Source organism: Oncorhynchus masou, chromosome 32, assembly GCF_036934945.1.
Source record: "Oncorhynchus masou masou isolate Uvic2021 chromosome 32, UVic_Omas_1.1, whole genome shotgun sequence".
Taxonomy (NCBI): Eukaryota; Metazoa; Chordata; class Actinopteri; order Salmoniformes; family Salmonidae; genus Oncorhynchus; species Oncorhynchus masou.
This window is the reverse complement of record NC_088243.1, coordinates 52,653,561-52,674,059: the sequence shown is the minus strand read 5'-3', so window position 1 is coordinate 52,674,059 and position 20,499 is coordinate 52,653,561. Positions and strand designations below refer to the sequence as shown.

The 20,499-nt window shown below is 43.6% G+C and overlaps 1 protein-coding gene across 6 annotated transcripts in view; it reads left to right on the top strand.

Annotated features, from left to right (window-relative positions):
* The window catches only part of LOC135526185 (casein kinase I), a 30,089-nt gene extending 21,158 nt beyond the window's left edge, over positions 1 to 8,931 (top strand). For 2 of the 6 annotated variants that reach the window (XM_064954335.1, XM_064954341.1), the window contains 5 exons: positions 2,228 to 2,302; positions 2,949 to 3,055; positions 3,390 to 3,538; positions 4,126 to 4,224; positions 7,034 to 8,931. In XM_064954335.1, the coding sequence (XP_064810407.1) occupies positions 2,228 to 2,302; positions 2,949 to 3,055; positions 3,390 to 3,538; positions 4,126 to 4,172 (378 nt within the window). In that variant the 3' untranslated portion in view covers positions 4,173 to 4,224; positions 7,034 to 8,931. Of the gene's footprint in view, positions 1 to 2,227; positions 2,303 to 2,948; positions 3,056 to 3,389; positions 3,544 to 4,125; positions 4,225 to 7,033 lie in introns of those variants that run through there. The other 4 variants (XM_064954337.1, XM_064954340.1, XM_064954338.1 and 1 more) reach the window with 4 other exon arrangements.
* The last annotated feature ends 11,568 nt before the right edge of the window (positions 8,932 to 20,499 follow it).

The following is a 20,499-nucleotide window of genomic DNA, read 5'->3' as shown; positions in this document are numbered from 1 at the left end:
TTTATTTAACATTTATTCAACTAGGCAAGTCAGTTAAGAACAGTCTTCTTTACAATGATGGCCTACCTGGGCCAAACCCGGACGATGCTGGGCCGATTGTGTGCCACCCTATGGGACTCCCAATCACGGCCGGATGTGATGCAGCCTGGATTCAAACCAGGGACTGCAGTGACGCCTTTTGCTCTGAGATGCAGTGCCTTAGACCGCTGCGCCACTCGGGAGCCTCAATTTAAAATTAAAATGCTTTTTTTGTCACTGACCTACATACAATACCCCACAATGTAAACGTTTTTAGAAATTTGAACAAATTACACTGAACAAAAATATAAACGCAATATGTAAGGTGTTGGTCCATGTTTCATGGGCTGAAATTAAAAGATCCCAAATGTTCTATACGCACACAAATATTATTTTCTGCACAAATGTGTTTCCCTGTTAGTGAGCAGTTCTCTTTTGCCAAGATATGCCACACTTGTCAAGTGGATGGATTATCAAGAAGCTGATAAAAAGCATGATCATTACACAGGTGCACCTTGTGCTGGGGACAATTAAAGCCCACTCTGAAGTGTGCAGTTGTGATACACAACACAGTGCCACAGATGTCTGAAGTTGAGGGAGCATGACATTGGCATGCTAACTGCAGGAATGTCCACCAGAGTTGTTGCCAGAGAATTTGATCTACATTTCTCTACCATAAGCCACCTCCATTGCTTAGGAAATTTGTCAGTACTTCCAAACAGCCTCACAATCGCAGACCATGTGTACCATGCTAGCCCAGGACCTCCATCTTACTTCTTCACCTGTGGGAGCATCTTAGACCAGCCACTCGGACAGCTGAGTAAACTGAGTATTTCTGTCAGCAATAAAGCAATTTTTGTGGGGGGAATGTACCCAAGTGGGTGCCCCTGCCCAGTCATGTCCATAGATTAGGGCCCAATTTATTTCAATTGACTGATTTCCTTATGAACTCCAGCTCAGTAAAATTGTTGTGTTTTGTAGTTTTGTTCAGTATAACGAAAAGCTGAAATGTCTTGGGTCAATAAGTACCCCTTTTGGTTAGCCTAAATAAGTTAAGGAGTAAAAATGTGTTTCGCAAGTTACATGGAATCTGTGTGCAATAAGTGTTTAGCATGATTTGTGAATGACTACCTAATCTCTGTACCCCACACATACAATCATCTGTAAGGTCCCTCTGTCAAGCAGTGAATTTCAAACACAGATTCAACCACCAAGACCAGGGACGTTTTCCAATGCCTCGGAAGGGCACCTATTGGTAGATGAAAACAGTGTTATGTTTTGGGTAAATCCAATACAACACATTGAGTGACACACTCTATATTTCCAAGTATAGTGGTGTTGCATCATGTTATGGGTATGGTTGTAATACGGACTGTGGATAAGAAAAGGAATGGGGCGATGCACAGGCAAAATCCTAGAGGAGTACCTGGATTAGTTTGCTTTCCATCAGGACAATAACCTAAAGCACAAGGTCAAATCTACACTGGAGTTGCTTAAAAAGAAGGCAGTGAATGTCCTGGATTGGCCAAGTTAGTTTGCACTTAAATCTACTTGAAAATCTATGGTAAGACCTGAAATGGTTGTCCATCAATGATCAACAACTAATTTGACAAGAGTTTAAGAATAATCTATCCAGAAAAGACTCTGCTGTAATTGCTGCCAAATGTGCTTTTGCAAAGTATTGACTCAGAAGTTTGAAAACTTATGTAAATGAGATTTCTGTATTTCATTTGTAATGAATTAGCAGAGAAACTTGTTCACCTTGTCATTATGGGCATTGTGTGCAGATGGGTGAGATATATTTTTTGAGTTCAGGCTGTAACACAACTTACCTGGTAGAATGAGGGTTAATAAAAACAAAATGTGGAATAAGTTAAGGGGTATGAATGCTTTCTGAAATACCTTCAGCACCAAGCCTTTCTTTACATGCATATACAGCCCAATTGCCCGGCCTAGCGAGATGGACTAGGTCGCGAAACACCACTTGTGTACACACACTTGACCCATGAGTAGTCTTACAGAGTAACGCAACTTTCTCTAATGGCCCTCAGGTGGCTCTTTCAGTGCTATAAATCACATCAGGCCAAACAAATTCCTTATTCTGTTATGTTATGAGCCACTGATCTCGCTGGGGATGAAGGAAAACTGCAAAGGGTAGTGTTAAACTGTGGTGCACAACATTTTCATTTCTCGCCCACATGTTCCACAGGCTGCCACAAAGAAACAGAAGTACGAGAAGATTAGCGAGAAGAAGATGTCGACTCCAGTCGAGGTGTTGTGTAAGGTGAGCGTGTGAAACCATAGAACAGTGTTTCCCAAAATCGATCCTCGGGACCCCAATGGGTGCATGTTTTTGCCCTAGCACTATACCGCTGATTTCAAATGATCAACTAATCATCAACCTTTTGATAATTTCAATCAGCTGTGTAAAGGGATTCCACTGTGTTAAATTGATGAACTCTGACACGCCGTGCCGCTATTTTTAGTCAGGTTCACAGGGACAGAACGGTAGATACTATGGAAGTCCAGAGATTACTGGTGTCCACGAGTGGCCACATCAGCAAGTGAAGTATGTGCATTGTAACGGGTGAAGGCTTTCTCTCTGTGTACAAGAGCAGAGATATGGTGGCTGGAGGCGCTAATCTAATCCAGTCTTTAAATAGTGGTTGTTATGCATAGCCTTGGAACTGAAAGCATAGTGGCCATTGGTCATTAAAATACTTAAGTAGCTGGCTGCGAGTGCATTCTCAAGCCTTGCATTAGGCTGTGGAGTGACTTGTGTAACCTCACAATCACTTTTGTTCTGTCAGTTACCAAAACACATCTTAAAGAAATTGATTAGGTGCCGACTGTCATTGTAATGTATAATAACCAAAACAGTTGAGAAATGGATAAGTAGATAACATTCGATCTCCTACTCTTGTTTTCAGGGTTTCCCTGCAGAGTTTGCCATGTACCTTAACTACTGCCGTGGGCTGCGGTTTGAGGAGGCGCCTGACTACATGTACCTGCGTCAGCTGTTCCGCATTCTCTTCAGGTGCTCATCATTTCTCAACCTCTTACCTCTGTCCCCAAGGGAGCTGAAACACACACACCAAGTCATGTTTTTTTTCTTCTTCTCAGTGTTGACACACAATGCAGAACAACGTTGTGTTAATAACAGATTGTACTAATGTTAATAGTGAAGTGTTCTTTAAAAAAAATAAAAATTAAACTGCCTACAGCAGTTCGTCCTATGTTTTGTATGTCGTCAGTCTGCTTTCATGTATGTGAAGGCTGAAAACAACAAATTCAGCCTTAACAGTAAAGTGGTATTTTTAATAAAGCAGAGCTGTGTGACAATGTCTGAACGTATTTGTGTGCTTGTCCAGGACCCTGAACCACCAGTACGACTACACGTTTGACTGGACAATGCTGAAGCAGAAAGCAGCACAGCAGGCCGCGTCCTCAGGGGGACAGGGGCAACAGGCACAAACCCCTACAGGCAAGCAAACTGACAAACCCAAGAGTAACATGAAAGGTTAGTAGCAAAAAGCCAAGCGACGTTTGGAGTGCAAAAATGGAGACACCAATTGCTTTCATTTTCGTTCCCCCTTCAAAGTGGTAAAAAAAACGTTAAAAAACAAGTGGATTTGGAACGTTCTCTCCCACCAGATTAATGAGAGAAAAAAAGTGTTAGTTCGAGGAGGCCCCCAAAAGATAAAGAGAAATTCAATTGGTCTGTCTTGCAGATGCAAAGACGTCCTTGGGAAATTTGACTACTAACTTTGTACCCAAATGTCTTTATTCTTCTCTGGGACAAAGGGGTGGCTTTATCATCTTCTTTGGATGTTAAAATCATAGTGATTTCGCTCTTTTGAATGAACCCCTTCTCTTAATGGGATGTATGATTCACTCTTTCTCGCAATCATTGTTCCTGGATCTAACACTTGTTAATCTTTATTGGAATGCTCTAAAATACTTGGTTGAGCAGGAGTGAGATTCTAACCACATACTAATCAAGGTTTCATACATGTTGGTGCAATAGTTAATAAATTGCTGTCGGTTTTCATGTGTAATTTTAGTGCTCATGTGATGTGACTCTTGAATGACCTCTTTTAATTCCAGTCGCCCCCCTCCCTCTCGTAGAGGGTATCCCGGGTGCCCAGGGTTGATGGTGGAGGAGTCAAACCAATTTTTCAAAAAACCTGAAGCTGTTTTCATCAGGTGACGACTAGGATTTCCACAGGGATTAGGCTATAGCCCATTTAGATTTGTAATCTCTGGCATGAAATTGCAGGGCGGCCTTGTTGGATACCAACTACCTGACCTGTATTAGATTTAGTAGTAAAAGCCACGTTTACTTCAAGTCAATGCCAAACCCCTATTACTTAAAACCACCACTAATAATATCTGTTGCATTGGCTTCATCAGACCTCACTGCTCCGCACACACCATGCGTTTATCCACACACTGCATGGAGGACTCTAATGAAGCCCTCCCTCCGTTCCATGTGTATTAGTCCATGTGTGCCAGCTTGGTCCAGACGGCTTAGGCAGGGCTGAATTAAGTCCTCAATACACAATGGTTATCATCCGAGCTATGTGGATTAAGTATTTATTATTAGACCAAAAATGTTTTTGGGGGTTGAGTGCAGGTTAATTGGAGAGGGGGGGAAAAAAGGCCCGATGTATGTTGGTGACATGACACGGATGGCGCCCCCGAGAGGGCTCAGTGTATCAGTCCTGCTCTTCCCCAGCACGCCAGCCCCTCTGATTTAGCAGAGAGGCTACCATTTTGTGTGACGTATTGTTGGTAAAATCCTGTCCCAAACAAGGCTTCCGGTTGCTTAGGTTTACTGATGATTATAGTTTTTCTTGTATGAGATGCTTTCTCCATGATGTCAGGCAAATCCTCTTCTGCCCCTTTCCGGGCACGACAAATGACGGTGTTCGGTCTCCGCTCGGCCGAGAAGAGCTTTGAAAGCCATTAAATATGAAATCAAAGCAGGAGGACACTCTGTCCGCCCTCCTTTCTCTTCCCCTCTCTTTCAAGGCACATCCCACAATGATGGCAGTGAACAAGTGCTGTGAAGAGGCTAGTTTATAAATAGGATTTGCTGATGACGTGGTATTGGTCTAATCCTTTGTGCACTATGTCTGTTTTAGTATGTGGACTCCATGCGCACAGTTGAGCGCTGCTTATGTGCCTTCCCTGCAGGGGTGGAGAGATCAAAGTCTTCCCTACGTAACTGATTTTTTTTATTTTTTATAAAATAATAATAAAAAGGAGCTTTTTGTTAAAGGAACCCCTTGCTCACAAGCAAAGCTATAAAAGGACATCTCTTTCTAAGGTCTGGTGACGGTTATCTGTTCTCTACTACTCTCTGTCCCTTTAAGATAACACTGCAAGTGAAGGGTGCTGAGTAGCCACAGCCAGGAATTTAAATAGTCAAGCTCCGACGTATTGGAGCTTGAAAGAACTTGCTGGGTTTCTTGGATACCAATTTGACTTGGCCACTCTGTTAGCCTTGTAACAATGGAAACCTTGTTAATGTGAGTTTGCGTTTCAGCCCTCTATTGCTCCATTGCCTTGTATTATATGATAGTTGTTTAGAGCATGCCACGTTGATATAATCAGGCAAACGCAAGTAGCTAACGCTCATAGCATACTCCATTGACCCAGGCCTTTACTCTTTGAAACATATCGATCATCACATGGTCATTTTAGTGTCTGTGTAGGGCCTAAATGTCATCGTCATGTTGCTGTGAAATCTCCTAAAGGATATTTGCTGTATTAGAAGAGGCGTGTTCTATTAATAGCTCGCATATGGAGAATTGAGCTGCCCTTTCACCCCTGTGAGTGTGACTGATCTGTTACATCAGCTAGCCCCTCCACTCCCAACGAAACATAATACGGACACTTGACACGGCAGGGATCTCCTCCTTCATATCCGTGTGTTATATTTTGTCATCGAACCAATGACTCACATTGACGTCCATTAAATACGCGAAAGGTCCAGAGCGTTTCATGTGTAATTCAGAACCATTACTTTTGTTTATTTCTCGGACGGATAGATCCTCTGATGGCTCTCTGAACACACTCCCATGTAATGCCTGCAGCGAAACTGCACCTTTCCTTTGAATCCTACCACATCGGAGAGAATTGCTGTAGCAGGAGGTGACTCAGGAGCGTTCATGTCAAATTCTTCTCATATCACTCAGATCTGACGAGATCATGTCCAGACTTGAGCTGCAGTTATCTAAACCCACTCGGTGAGTCTCGGAACGCATCATCAAGGTGTGAAGGCTTGCTTGAGGAAGACAAAAGAATGTCAAAGCCCATGAGAAAGAGTGAGGAATCCTCACACATCTTAGTGTTACCTAATCCTGTTCTGCCCATGTTCCTATCCTTTGGATTGGCGCCTCTAAAGGCCAGCTGCTGAGCTGCATGGGTGTGGCTATGGAGAGGGAATACATGTCATTGGGTAATGGCTGTCTGTAAAGATTACTTCTCACTGCAGTGAAGCATGATGGGAGGTTGTCTCACACAGGCAGATCACATCCCCGTTTTGTCTTTTTAGAAGTGTTTTTGTTATCTCGGTTGAACTACGCCCTTTAAAAGTAGATTTTTTTTGTTTTTTTGTTCACAAGACTCATTGTTTCCTTATTCGCTTTCCACTTGTCTTTCTGTCTATACCCACTCCCGGTACACTACACAGCTGCTGTTGTCTCCTGCACTAGTTGTGAACCTTTTTAAGGTGGTGGTGAATGTCTTCATTACAGGAGTCTCAGAGTAAATGTTTGATTCCCCGTCTCAGGCACTCTGCAGCAGTGGGGCCGAGCTTGCTGCAGAGCGGGACTGATGACTGGGCACTTTTTTATTACAGGGCTGGAAAACTGTCGTCATTTACTTGGCCTTGTTGATAGCAGTCGCTCAACCCTTTTTTTGATGAAGATAACCCGTTCGACTTGATGTGTAACCTATGGCCTCTTGTCTCTTTGTCTCTCTCTCTCTCTTCTCGTTTCTCTTGCAGGTTTCTGAGCAGTAAGACAAAGAAATTAAGACGAGTGGCCGTAGCAGGATTTGCCTTCCAATCACACCCCGGATTCCAGGATCAAATTCACCAGAGCCTGCCAGGCATTGTGGGCAACCCTTTTTTCCTGTAAAAGAACTTTCGTTCCATATACTATATATGTAATTGCTCTATATAGATAACATGCTCTGCATATATCTATATATTGGTATGTATATACTATATCCACACAGAAAGCCGGCTTGGTATGGAATTTTACGAAGCTGTAGCCGTCTCTATTGTCCTGTCCCTGAAGATTTTTTTTAATTTTTTTTGTGTTTCTTCAAAACTGAAAATAAGACATGGTTGGCTCACTGTGGATGTTATTGTGCACATTGCAATACTTTCCCCTTGATACTTTCTCCCTCTGAGATCTGCTGCTCGGGTGCCTGCCTCACCTCATGGCCCCCTGTCAGAGCAGCTTTGTCCCCATTCCCTCAGTCACCGAGCGTGGCACGATGACCCAGACACACGTCAGTCAGATTGAACATTTTGAAACGACAATTTTCTCCCTCATTTTCAAGCAAAATGAAAGATGTAAACGGAAACTGTTCTTTATGAATGAATCCTGGGTATTTACTAAGCAAACATTGGATTTATTTAGTTTCTTTTCATAAAAAGGGTAATTAAGATTCTGCCTGCTGATATGTGCTAGAAGAGCTTCAAATGTGAAGATGAAAACAATTCTAGTGACTACTAGGTTCCTCTTTAGAACGCTGCATTAACTATATTGTACTTGGTATTCTGAAGTCTCAAACAATGAATAAAAAAGATCAACTCCACAAAAGCATATTCATTATAAATTAGGCACCACTTGACTAAACCTGTTTGGAAATTGCTTATTTAAAAAAAATGACACAAATTATTTTTATTTTGAGATGTTAATGCCAATCGACAAATGTCGTTTTTTTTATTTTTTCATTTTTATTCATTGAGTTGCTTTGATGGATGGCATCAATGTTCCGTTTTTGAGAGGACCTCACACCACCCACCCTTCGGTTATCATTTTTATATATATACACTTTTTTTTTAAAGAATCAGAACCTACTTTTTACCCCTTCAGTTTTATAGAGTTGTCTTTCCCTGTATTGAATTGATCATTTTGGGGGAAGGGTGTTTTTGTTTCTTCTTCCTGCGATGAAGCAGATCCTCTTGTAAAATATTCTTTCTCTGCAACTAAATTTCACTGCTGCTTAGAGTAGTGACCTTTTGTTCCCTAATTTTTGTTCTTTTTTATTGCAAAGAAAGTTTGAGGGTTTACATTTCTGTATACTTTGAGTCTTGAGGGAAGAATAATTTGGATTTCTCACAGCCTTTAGTTAAGACAGATGCACACTAGTAACTGTTTCTCCCCCTCCCTAATAATCCCCCTGACCCAGCTTTAGCTATTTTACAGCTGGACATTCTATAAAAAATGTAATTTATTCCCTTTAGCATGTCAGAATAAATTTAAATGACTTGTCAGAATCACTGTCCAAGTCTCTGTAATTTGAAGAAAACACATAGACTTCTTCCTTAGGCCCGGATGATGGGGGGACTACAATTTGGTCTTTCCATTTTCTTGTCTTTACACATTTACGTGTTGACTACCACACAACCCTCGTATTGTGAGAATCTTTCAAATTTGACATCAGCAGGGTTGGGGATAGATAAAAAGGAAAGATGCAAAGGATTTGTCTAAAGGTATGGTCACTTGATGCAAAGGGACAAATTTGTGGAAAGGTATTGCTGTAATCTAGAAAAAGCAGTTCCTGTGAAATATTGTTGGGGTGGTGGGTAGTTGTAGGTGCCTGTGGTGGTGTTTTGAAGAAAAGATCTTCCCGGATTTATATCTGTAAATATTAAAATGGATTAAAATAGCTGTTGTGGAAAATTTGTTTTTCTACAACTCATAAAACTGGCTAAAACAAAGAAGAATTGTTGCTGGCAGCAAGTCTTCACCATGGGACTCACATTCTATACAATAGTAAAAAGTGTCAAAGGGGTTAGTCGAACAACCGAGAAGCGCATGGAGAACTACACAATGGGTTTAAGGACAAAGTGCAATGCAACAAGGTGTAGGTTACCCTCACCCCCTTACATAATGGAAATTGGTGATTCCAAGTAAAATAGATGTCTGTGAGACTACTCCTTCTTCAGCTCAACAACATTATTGGAGTGTTTGCATTGTTCTGTAGGGTCTGTCAGTGTAGTAATTTCGATGGCACTCCTGCTAGGCCACTTTGTCAACAGGAAAATAGTGTATCTTTGGGTACGTGACTTGTATTTATTTTTGTTTGAATGGTACTTAACTGCCCTGGGTTATCCTGAGAGTCCTAGAAGGGGCCTTGTGTGGTCACACTAGACACCAGGCTGCTGAGAGCCAAGTCATTCTCCAGGCAAGGAGGACAGGACAGCACAAGGGTTGCAGCAGGGTGAAAAAGTCCTGGTTGTCCTTTCATCCGTTATGAGATCGACACAAGTGGAAAGCAGCTGTTTGCAGAGAAAGAGGGAGGCCCCAGACATCCCTCTGGGTGAACAAAAGGGGCCAAAGGGACGATCATGCTTGGAGTGAAGAAATGCCTGTCACAAATGTAAGCGAGGTCAATCGAAATGGTAGGTCAATCTCACAGTTTGTGTCTGATGTCATTGGTGACCTTTTAGAAGGTGAAAGAACACACACCCCTATTTCAAAATGTTCCATTGAACCATTATTCACCCACAGCAGCACTCCTTAGTGACTTGTAAAAGGGGAGTATTTGGAAAAAATAAGAGTATTCAGAAGAAACAGCCCAATTACGAAATCCCATTCATGAGCATCTTCTCAAGACTCATTCACCATCTCAGTAATAGAAGATCTATAACTACCAAGGTGTCTCTTCATGAGCAGAAGAGTGGCCTCAACATAGGCAGATCCAGTGAGTGGTGGTGAGGTGTCACATGCTGATTGGGCTCAGTTCCTCCCTCTCTTCCTGCCATCTACCAGGGCTGCTACTGCAGTGTAATGTAGCCCCAGCGCCATACTAAACCCTACCTCTCTTTGGCCTTGTCCTACCTTATCCATTTGCTCCCACGACAGACCAAGCAGGCACGTAACAGTGTGAGGTGGTGAAAGCCTGCTCCTTTGACAGATTATAAATGAGTAGCAGCACCACCACACATGTCATTTCATAGTCATGTTAATTGAGGAAAACTTTTATTTTTTTATCCTAGTAATGTAATGTTTGCCCACATCTTGTACACCATCAGCCTCTATTAATACACGATTGAAGAGGGAAGACATCATATGGAGCAGATCCCCAAGGATTATATTCAGAACATGATTTCTGACCCCGTTTCAGCGTTCCAAATGGGAGGGGGATCTTTAGGACCAAAGTGTAACCTTCTAAACAAGGACACGTATCTCAGGTGCTGATTGGCCATTCGATATTCATCGGTTGTTACAGGTTGTAAAAATAAATGTGCGGAATGAATTTATCATAAATGACTGTGATGCTCTTGACAACGTCTAAACGCGGCTACATTTACAGGATCGTATTCAGCTGGGCGCATCGATGGATCGTTGCATATATAATTGTTTATGGATTCAATTGTGAAACTGCGTGTATTCTGTGAAACAGAAACGTTATTATCTGCGTTGTGAACCTTGTACTGTATGACAGAGACCGCGCCCCAATGTGGCGTCCTTGTGAAACTGCCCGAGAGCTCGAACAAAAGTATCACATTTCAATCTGTCGTGTCCCTAAATCAACCTATAGGCAGAACATTGAAAAAAATGCGTTACATTTTGAATTCACAAGGCTACAGAAAAGTATATTAGTAAACACAGATACATATCCCCCCTCATAAACCCACCCCATCCATCATGTGCAGATGTTTTTGCGGAGTCTGCCAGTCAATCCAATGATCAATAGAATTTAAAATATATATTTTCTATAGTTTCTCAATTATGTTGTTTGCTGTTGATGATATAGTAGGCTACTGTTCAGTTCCTATGCATAGAGGAACCCGAAAATCCTTGCCTCACCTCATTTTCCAGTGTATAGCCTACCAATAGCTATTTATTTCAGGCTACCTACCATTAGATATTTATTTCAGGCTGTGTAGCTTACCTTCTAAATGAATGTGAATGGATTTGGTCATTAAAATAACCCCCATATTTAGTAACAACAATGTTCTATTCTCAATAGCCCACTTAATAGGTAATCTTTTCCTGCTACAAAACCAATCATGGCTTTATTTTTAACACAGCTCATTTGCTTGCTGTTCTGAAGCATCAAAACACCTCGTATTGTATTTTTCACCAAGCTGTGTAGTATAAGACGCGCTTGTGTGGCCTTTATTGTCTTTTTTCACAGATTTTCTTTGTAGGCTTCCTTTGTGGGTGTCCTTGTCGGACCTAGGTACTGTATAATCTTACATTAAGCATAAAGTGGGTCGTATACAGCAGGTAGCCTAGTGGTTAGAGCGTTAGGCCAGTAACCAAAAGTTTGAGATTCCAACTCAATCTGACTGGTGCTGTCTTGTGTAAATGTATGCACTGTACTATATGGTGCAGTATGTACTGTTTCTGAACATGTGGTCATACAAGACAACATGATCAGAAAAGCTCAAGATTCCCAGACTAAGTAAACATACGAGATCTGCTCGAAAGTGCCCATGGAACAAGTTGGACCTGAAGTGTAAATGTTCAGTCTAGGGGTTTATTTTGTGAGCCAGAATGACACAAAAGTCCCATCCATGGTTTCAGGTGGCTGCGGGGAGTCACTTCCTATGCTGGATCTTTCCCGCTCGACGGGAGGTATCATTCACTCCTTATGCCGTGGCCCAAACAGCCATTCCCCTTCCTCCCTGAACGCTGTGCTGTAATCTGTCACACAATTACCGGGAGCAACTGATACCCATGATCCCGCACCTGGCCCAACACATGTCTGACTGCATGAGGGAGCACCGGGGTTCTCACTTTCACACCTAGCGGAGAAGGGAAGAGGCCTGTCGGCCTGGCAAAGTGCTGGTCAAACACTATGGTTTTACTTGTGACTCAGATAAGGGGTTGAGCTTGGCCGCACCCAACTCAAGGTGTGTTGCTGTCGGCTTAATCAGCAGGTAAGGGAAGTGTGTGTGTGCGTGCTTGCGCGTTTCCGTGTGTGTGAACTCAGGTGCCTCTGCACCATTTACGGCTAAGTGTGCCGCTCCCTTCCCGTGAGTCATCATCACATGAAGTTTCAGCAGCAGATTCCCTCCAAGCCTGTGGAATTTGCATCTAACATGTCGTCGCCCATACCACCCACTACTCCAGACATTAAGAAGGTATGAGGAGGAGCAGATAAACCAGGCCACCTTGATCAGATAGCATTTAAAGGTATCACCCTTAAAATGACCAGGCCATATCTTAAAGGGTCTGTGTCTATTGTATTTGAATTCTCATTCATTGGAGGACACATGCTAAACTATCTTTCATAGGTTACTTTATAATCGTTTTGTGTACCATGGAAAACCCTCGCAGCCTAGTGAGTTAGTTGAGCTTTGACATACAGAATTGTTGACCTGCAATCTGGGAAATGCCAATTCCCCAGTCCAAAGAGAGGCAAGAAAATGCCAGACAGAGTAAAGTCTTAACTACTTCCTTATGTGTCTGTTAAGGGTTTAAGTATTTAGTCATTTGATGCTGGTCAATTCATAGTGCTAAAGTTGTCAACATCTATCTTGAATACAGCATTTCGTCTCCACAGCCAGTATAACCTTGTCTCAGATTCATCCACACACCCACAGACATTCCTACAGAAAAGCCATTGAAGTCAAAAGTCAACCGATTTGAAGTATGCACGTGTTTATTTACTGCTGTGTAGTACACTACAAATAGCCTTCTCTTTGTCGCCTCTGAGTCACAGGGGATTGGTGGCACCTTCATTGGGGAGAACGGGCTAGTGGTAGTGGCTGGAGCGTAATAAGTGGAATGGTATCAAATACATCAAACACATGGGTTTCCATTTGCTCCGTTCCAGCCATCATTATGCGCTGTCCTCCACTCAGCAGCCTCCACTGCTCTGAGTGGATTCCAGTGGGCAAGTAGAGCCAAACGTGACCAAGCAATTACAGCCTAGACAGCCCATTAGTGCCTTGTGTGTGAGTGAGTGTGTGTGGGGGCCCTGAGGAGTTTCCAGATAACCTTGCGGGAAGTGAGTGTTAAAGGGGCAGCCTCTCTCACTCTAACTCTCTCTCACTGCAGGCCTTCCTACTCCTATGCTGTGCCTTTTACTTCCCTTCGCTCTCTGCCATGAAGACCCTCTTACACGTGACTGCAGGGAGGCTTGAGTGGAGCAAGGGAACATTTACCATGGTGGTGCTCCTGTCTTTCTTATGCCAGACAGTAGAAAGCTTCTCAGATCTCTGCAGCCCAGACTGTGTTCTATGTCGAGTAGACTCTCATTGGAGGGATAGATTTGATTGTGTAGCAAAGCTCTTATGAATGTGAGTATCTATCCATCTTCCGACCTACATTGATATGAGTCACTGTACATGTGCTTCCTGCATGCCTGAAGGGGGAGTTTGTATAGCAGCAGTTTCTGCTTAAAAGAAAAAATACATTTTCAGAGATTTGAAAATAAATCTGTTATAAGTGAGTTCCTGTCTAAAGCAGTTTCGTCTCCCTGCATTCGTTTTACATATCCTATTAACATTGTACAGTCCCCTGTCTGTAGTCAGATGAACTTTGTCCAAGTTACCTGTTTGAATACATTGATATATACAAAAGTGAGTTTGGCTTTTCCCCCAAAAGAGATCTATTTGTCTAAAACTACCACATTCTTTCAACTACCCGTCTTGTAATGTACACAGAACACCCAGTTTGTGGTACACATTGCCTGTTTTGTTGACGATGGCTATAGAAAGGTGCACACAAACACTCATATACATTTCCTCTGTATGTGTAAATGCTACTCCTACCATAAGTGAACTGAAATATGTTAAGTCCCTCAAATATTCATCTGCCATGGTAGGCTAATCTGATGTAGCACATTGATGGGTGATGATGATGATAGGATGATGGCCTATTCTACTTTGATACCGAAGTTACTTTTTCGTAGTAGGTTAGGAAAACTTAAGCAGCAGGTTGGGAGAACTAACATATGTTATTAAGGCAAAAAATTCTCTCCTAACCTGCAATGAAAATCACTTTGTATCAAAGTGGTGTGAGAAGAGGGTTTCTACCAGCAGAATATGTAAGGAAGTGGCTCAACTCTGACCCCTTGTGGTGAAGATTTTGACAAGCAAGTTGTGGTGTTGATATATCTACATACACTGTAGAGGGCACTGTTTTCCTATTTGGCCGTGTGTCCACAATGAGATTTGGGTCATTCTAGCAAGTTTCGATGATACTAAACATTGTAGTGTAACAAGAAAGTGGAATGACTGAGACAGACATGTTGGAAATGTTGACATTTATTGACAGTTTAAAAAAAATTCACGTGGCACATTTGATATGAAAAAGTTATATTATAGCTAATATGAAATTGTATGAGTTTATAAAGATTCTCTGACATAGTGAAATTCATATCAAAAGGTAAAGACACATATATACATAAGAGTATTTATCCAGGCCAGGCCTTGCATCAAGATATAAAATAGTGTAGCATTCGTTCTATCTTACTTCATTGTCCTTCCCCGTTCGTAGAATTTTCCATGACATCACACATGTCTGTGGAACATATATCACGAGCAGATTGTATTACTATCCCAGATCCATGTAGTCAAGCCCCACCCCCAAGAACAGTATTTCCAGGAATCCCCCTTGTGATTGCCCAAGGGATTCCTGGGAAAACTGGACCCCGGGAGCGAGGAAAAGGCCAGGGTAATGCAGCAAATGCACTCAGGAGGAGGTGGTGAATTAAAGCATGGAAAACACACCAGTAACTTTACTGGACCACACGGCTGTATGAAGCAGAGGTAAACATCATGGGTGGAGCGATGATATGGCATCTCGGAGGGAGGGAGGGAGGGAGGGAGAGAGGGAGGGAGGGAGGGAGAGAGGGAGGGAGGGAGAGAGGGAGGGAGGGAGAGAGGGAGGGAGGGAGAGAGGCTGGGAGGGGCAGCACCAGTCACGTGGGCCCTCCATCCCTAATATCCTGAACATATGTCTCCATTAGAAGACCGTCTAAAATAAGGAAGAGAGGTATAGACATGGGGCCACCACTCAGACTGCTCACCCCGTTGTAGCTGCGCCCCCCTTCCCGAGCTACAGTGCTTCATCTCAGACTCCCAATTGACCAGAGATGCAGCACTGCACCTGGGGCCTGAGGACCAAGCAATAGACCTACACAGTAAAACATCAACGCCAGTGTTCTGGCAGGCCCCCCCAGATTTACCTTACCTGTCTTCTCTTCACATCGCTATAGGATAGTTCTGACTAAGAAAGTTGGAGTTAGGTAAGAAACCAAAGAGGTCCGAAGACCCCAGTGCAGACTGACCTGTGGGTAAGAAGAGCAATGGAGGATTCTTTAGAGCGCTCAACCAAACAGCAGGAACCACACATAAGTACATTGTGACAGTTGTCTGTGCAGTCCCATTCCAGTATCAAACTGTAAGAGGGAGGTACCATAAAGACTGAGGCTTGCTGTATATTGGGGGAATGTGCGGGCTGTAAACGTTATGTTGGAGAACAGGAAATGACTTTGACCCCTGCCTGCCTGCATATTTAAATGTTGCTCCTTCCTGTCCCTGTGCCCTCAACTCCTCACTCCCACTGACATTCCTCCCTGTTCCCATAACCCTAATCCCTGCAATCCCACTGACATTCCCAAATTCCCACACCCCTAACCCCTACATGGGGATCGGAATACTTGGGGTGTTTTGGAATGCGTTTGGCACTGATTTTTGAGGATCTTCAGCCATGTTGGATTTTGGCCACAGAGTTTTAATCAGCAGCACGCTGTTGAGAGAGATGCTGCCATCATGACAGCAGGGGTGTGGGCCGTTCTCCTGTTCCAGCACGTTCTTCTCACAGCGACCACAGAGGGGGTAGGGTGCCAGGAGCATCGCCCAAACTAAACCCCTAACTGCAGGACACCCAGCCGCAGAGCAAACAAACAATTAAGTCCCAAATGGTACCCTATTCCCCATAGAGTGCACTACTTTTGGTCAAAAGTAGTGCACTATATAGGGAACAAGGTGCCAATTGGGACACATCCCAGGAACTCCCTCTCTCCCTCTGCTCTCAGTATACTTCCTCTACTCTTCACATTACACCCAGGTTTCCTCCATCAGCCGTGCCTCTCATCCCTGTGGCTATGAAATCTCTCCCTAGATCACTGCTACTGTGCTGGAGCTTCCATTTAAAAAAATGATCTAACTCATTCCACATACCGTTAGCCTTGCTCTCACTCCTTTCTCACATAAAGTTTGTGGGCACCATTTCCCAGTTGATTCTTAATGCTATTACTTGATAATTAAACTGGTGTACTCATATACATTAGATTAAATAATCAGTTAACTTGATAGAACATTATAACATTCTAATAACTTTTGAACTGATACCCCAATAATATGGGAGAGGATCCCTCACTGGAGAGGTGTGATATGTCTATGCTAGGTGCTGGTGAATGGACTAGATGTGTGTAGGTGTCAGGGTGACCAGGTCCCTGGGTTCACAGGGGACACATCTGTTGCTGGGCATCTGGGTGTCACTGAGGTCACAACACCACAGAATTCAGGCAGGAAGGCAGGGGCACAGTGCCCTGCCTGCTTCCTGAGTGTGTAACTAGCCTGGCCCACAAAGACAGGCTTACAGGAGCCTCCTGCCTACCCACATCAGGCCTCAGGCCTCAGGCACCACAAGGAGGCTTGAGGAGGAGGTGAAGGAGGGAGGATGAGAAGGAGGAGGAAGAGGAAGGAGATGGAAGCGCTGACACTCCATCTGGTTTATATACGGTCATTATTTAATGTTTGTGTTTGGCAGGTAAAAAATAGCTAAACACACAATTGAATCAGAGTAAAGAAGACACCATCATCTCGGTCTGTCAGGAGGAAGTGATGTCGTTGTGGGTCACTGGTGACAGTAAGGTTTCGGACAAGTTTTCTTGGATCTGATATCTGATATCATCTGATATACAGCGTTCCCCTCTGTGTCTGACTTTCGGCCAATTTAGAATGGCGGGCTGACTGTGCCCTTGAACAGTGTCTCTGTCTGGCACGTTTCAGTGTGTGGACATGGACACCGCAGAACATTACTCAGCAACCAGACACTATGCTGAGCTCATATAAACACCTGTGACTGAGTGCTCCGTTTTGACCCTCATCCCAGGAAGAGGGATGGTGTAATCACACAATTGTTGCACAGGTCTGGGGGATTGCATAGGGGCCACTCACAGGGATACACCAGACTGTAGCCTACATGAAAAAAATAAAGTCTTCTCTTTCATTTCTGAGAAGTTACATCAGTTGTCAATCACAGCCATAATGTCTGACCCCTGAGGAGGTTTAGGCAGATAATTGGGCTGAGATAACGGAGCTGACATCATGTGATACTCACCTATTGGTTACCGTGTATGCGCTGTCCTTTGGTTCAGTCTGAAACAGGGAAAGACAGAGAGAAAAGAGCAGTTAAACATCAGTCCCAGAAGACAGACAGCAGATCCACAATGCTTCACACAGACACACAGAAACAGGACACTCAATAGCATGGGCTCAGGGATAGTTGTGTCTAACTCTGTTTAGCTAAGGTATGGCCTGCAGAGATAGCTTAGTGATGATGCCATAGACAGAGCCATGCTCGGAGTTGTTCTCACAGTCCATACTAAAGTGTCCGAAAGCTGTAATAAATACTTAGGAGTACAATAAATCTCCTGTAATCTAATTTAAGGAGTTTTCCATTTATTCCAAAGAGAGAAAGCAACAACAACAAAAAGAATCATCAAATAAAAATAAGAAATAACATGAGAAATCCGTAACAGTTTTGAACTATCTCCAAGGGGCTTTAGGTTGTCTCAAACCTCCCTCCTGGAGCCTCCCCGCAGCCCTTATAAGGAATTCTGAGCCAATTTTATTTTGGGATCATGGAAAATGTAGCTGTACTTTGGTAAACATTCACTCTTTCGGGGTCTTTCAGGCTCTTGCAGGCGGTGATCATGGAAGCATGCCTGCTCCCTCCCCTCTCTTCCTCGCTCTCTCGCTCTCGCCGGCTGGCTGCACACATTCCCTTCTCTAGTCACAGCCTGCCGCTGGCTGACTTAAAAAGGGAAAAGTGAGCGCGAAGGTGGAGAAGTCAGTAAAACCCGAGCGCAGTCACCAAAAAGGACTGCCATTTTGTCTAAATAATGTGTTGGGAACCGACCAGAGACTATTCCATATCTATATAGGGTGCTGCATACGTGCCTCATCTAGGACCCCGGATGTCTCACCACCACAGATGTCTACAGGCCGAGAAAATATAAACAAACGCAACACTCCTCTGCCATGCTTTGTGTGTCTAATGATACGGATACCACAGACACTGTTAATAACCAACACATAACAATAAACATTGCATCCTGGATCCATTTCCTGTTTCCCATGCTCTTGTGTTAATAAAGTTTTATTATCACATTAATATCAACTTCTTTATTTCTTATGACAGCAATAGTGCACATTCTTTGAGTATTACATGGTCTGTACTGCTATGTACAGACTGGGGTGTAATATATGCTCATCTACAGGTTGCTATACATGGCACATCCTATGCTAGATGTTATGAATGTAATGTTCTGGGTTTAAATACATGGCCATTTTACCATATAACCGAAGACCTTTCCAGCCTAAACATTTGTCAAAGTGATTTGTAAACCTTGTCCCTTTTTTTCTCCAAAGTCAGAAAACTATCACTTGAAAGTGACAAGGTGAAAAATACATTGCCAATTCTTGTTTACATTGGTGTGTGTGTGTGTGTGTGTGTGTGTGTGTGTGTGTGTGTGTGTGTGTGTGTGTGTGTGTGTGTGTGTGTGTGTGTGTGTGTGTGTGTGTGTGTGTGTGTGTGTGTGTGTGTGTGTGTGTGAAGTGCCTCAGTCTGTGCCAAAGTGCTCACCTCCACAGACGTACAGACAGACGTGCAGGCAGACGTTGTGTTTACACAGACACAGGCCCAGGGTATGATAATGGAGAGAGCGAACGCTCCTGCACGCCCAAACATTGCCTTTTAAGGTCCCCTCTCATTTCTCCCCATCTCCTTAAATCATCTAGACAGGAAGCGTGAGGAGGGTGGGGGAGGCCTCCCCCTCTCTCTCTCTCTCTCTCTCTCTCTCTCTCTCATTCCTTCTTTTCTCTCTCTCTCTCTCTCTCTCTCTCTCTCTCTCTCTCTCTCTCTCTCTCTCTCTCTCTCTCTCTCTCTCTCTCTCTCTCTCTCTCTCTACTGCATGCTCTCTCTGTATACCACGGTAGATGAATCAGATGTGTAGTTGATGAAGCCCAGGCCTTTCTAGTACCGCTGAGCTACAACACTGACTCAGCCTCCCTCTCTCCCTCTCTCTCTCTCTCTCTCTCTCTCTCTCTCTCTCTCTCTCTCTCTCTCTCTCTCTCTCTCTCTCCTCTCTCTCTCTCTCTCCCTCTCTCTCTCCCTCTCTCTCTCTCTCTCTCTCTCTCTCTCTCTCTCTCTCTCACTGATGTGGTGAGGCTGAAATTTCAGAAGCAAAGACCAGAGGAGACAAAGTAAGAAATTAATGTCATAGCAGAGGTTAATGAGTCGTCGTGGCAAACCTTCACATGGGTCTTACTTTGTTAAACATACAGTGAGACATTATTGTCAGACTAGTATTTGACAGCTCTGGGAAGGAGCAGAAATTTATGGGAGAAACTTTGCAACTTGCATCCCTGAATAACTCTAAGAGCCATCCTTTCGTGTCAAAACCATCCAGAGGCTTATTAACGTATTACTGTGTAAGGAATGCACTAATGACTAAGCTACAGTCAAATAAGCTGTGAAATCAAAGGCTGTCAGTCTGTCGCTTACGCAATTGAACTTTCTACTAAAAGCTCATTTCTACCGTTGGGGCCTGGACTTGTTTGGACAGTACATGCCCCATCTTCACCAGGGTACGTCTAGATCAAAGCGTCTGTGTGCTGTGGCTCTAATCCTATCACAGATCCGGGACAGCAGAGGTCCTTGAAAACCCCTCAGGGCACCCCACGCCTGATCCCACAACGCTCCCTCCGAGATGCCTTCCATAAACATAGGATTCCCAGCACTTTTGGAATTTGGGCTGGATGTGTTTCTCAGGATCAAGAGAACGTTTCTGAGAAAGAATGCGTCTCTTATCCCAACGGGCCAAGGACGGGTGTGTGTGTGTGTGTGTGTGTGTGTGTGTGTGTGTGTGTGTGTGTGTGTGTGTGTGTGTGTGTGTGTGTGTGTGTGTGTGTGTGTGTGTGTGTGTGTGTGTGTGTGTGTGTGTGTGTGTGTGTGTGTGTGTGTTGGCATGTGTGTAGGC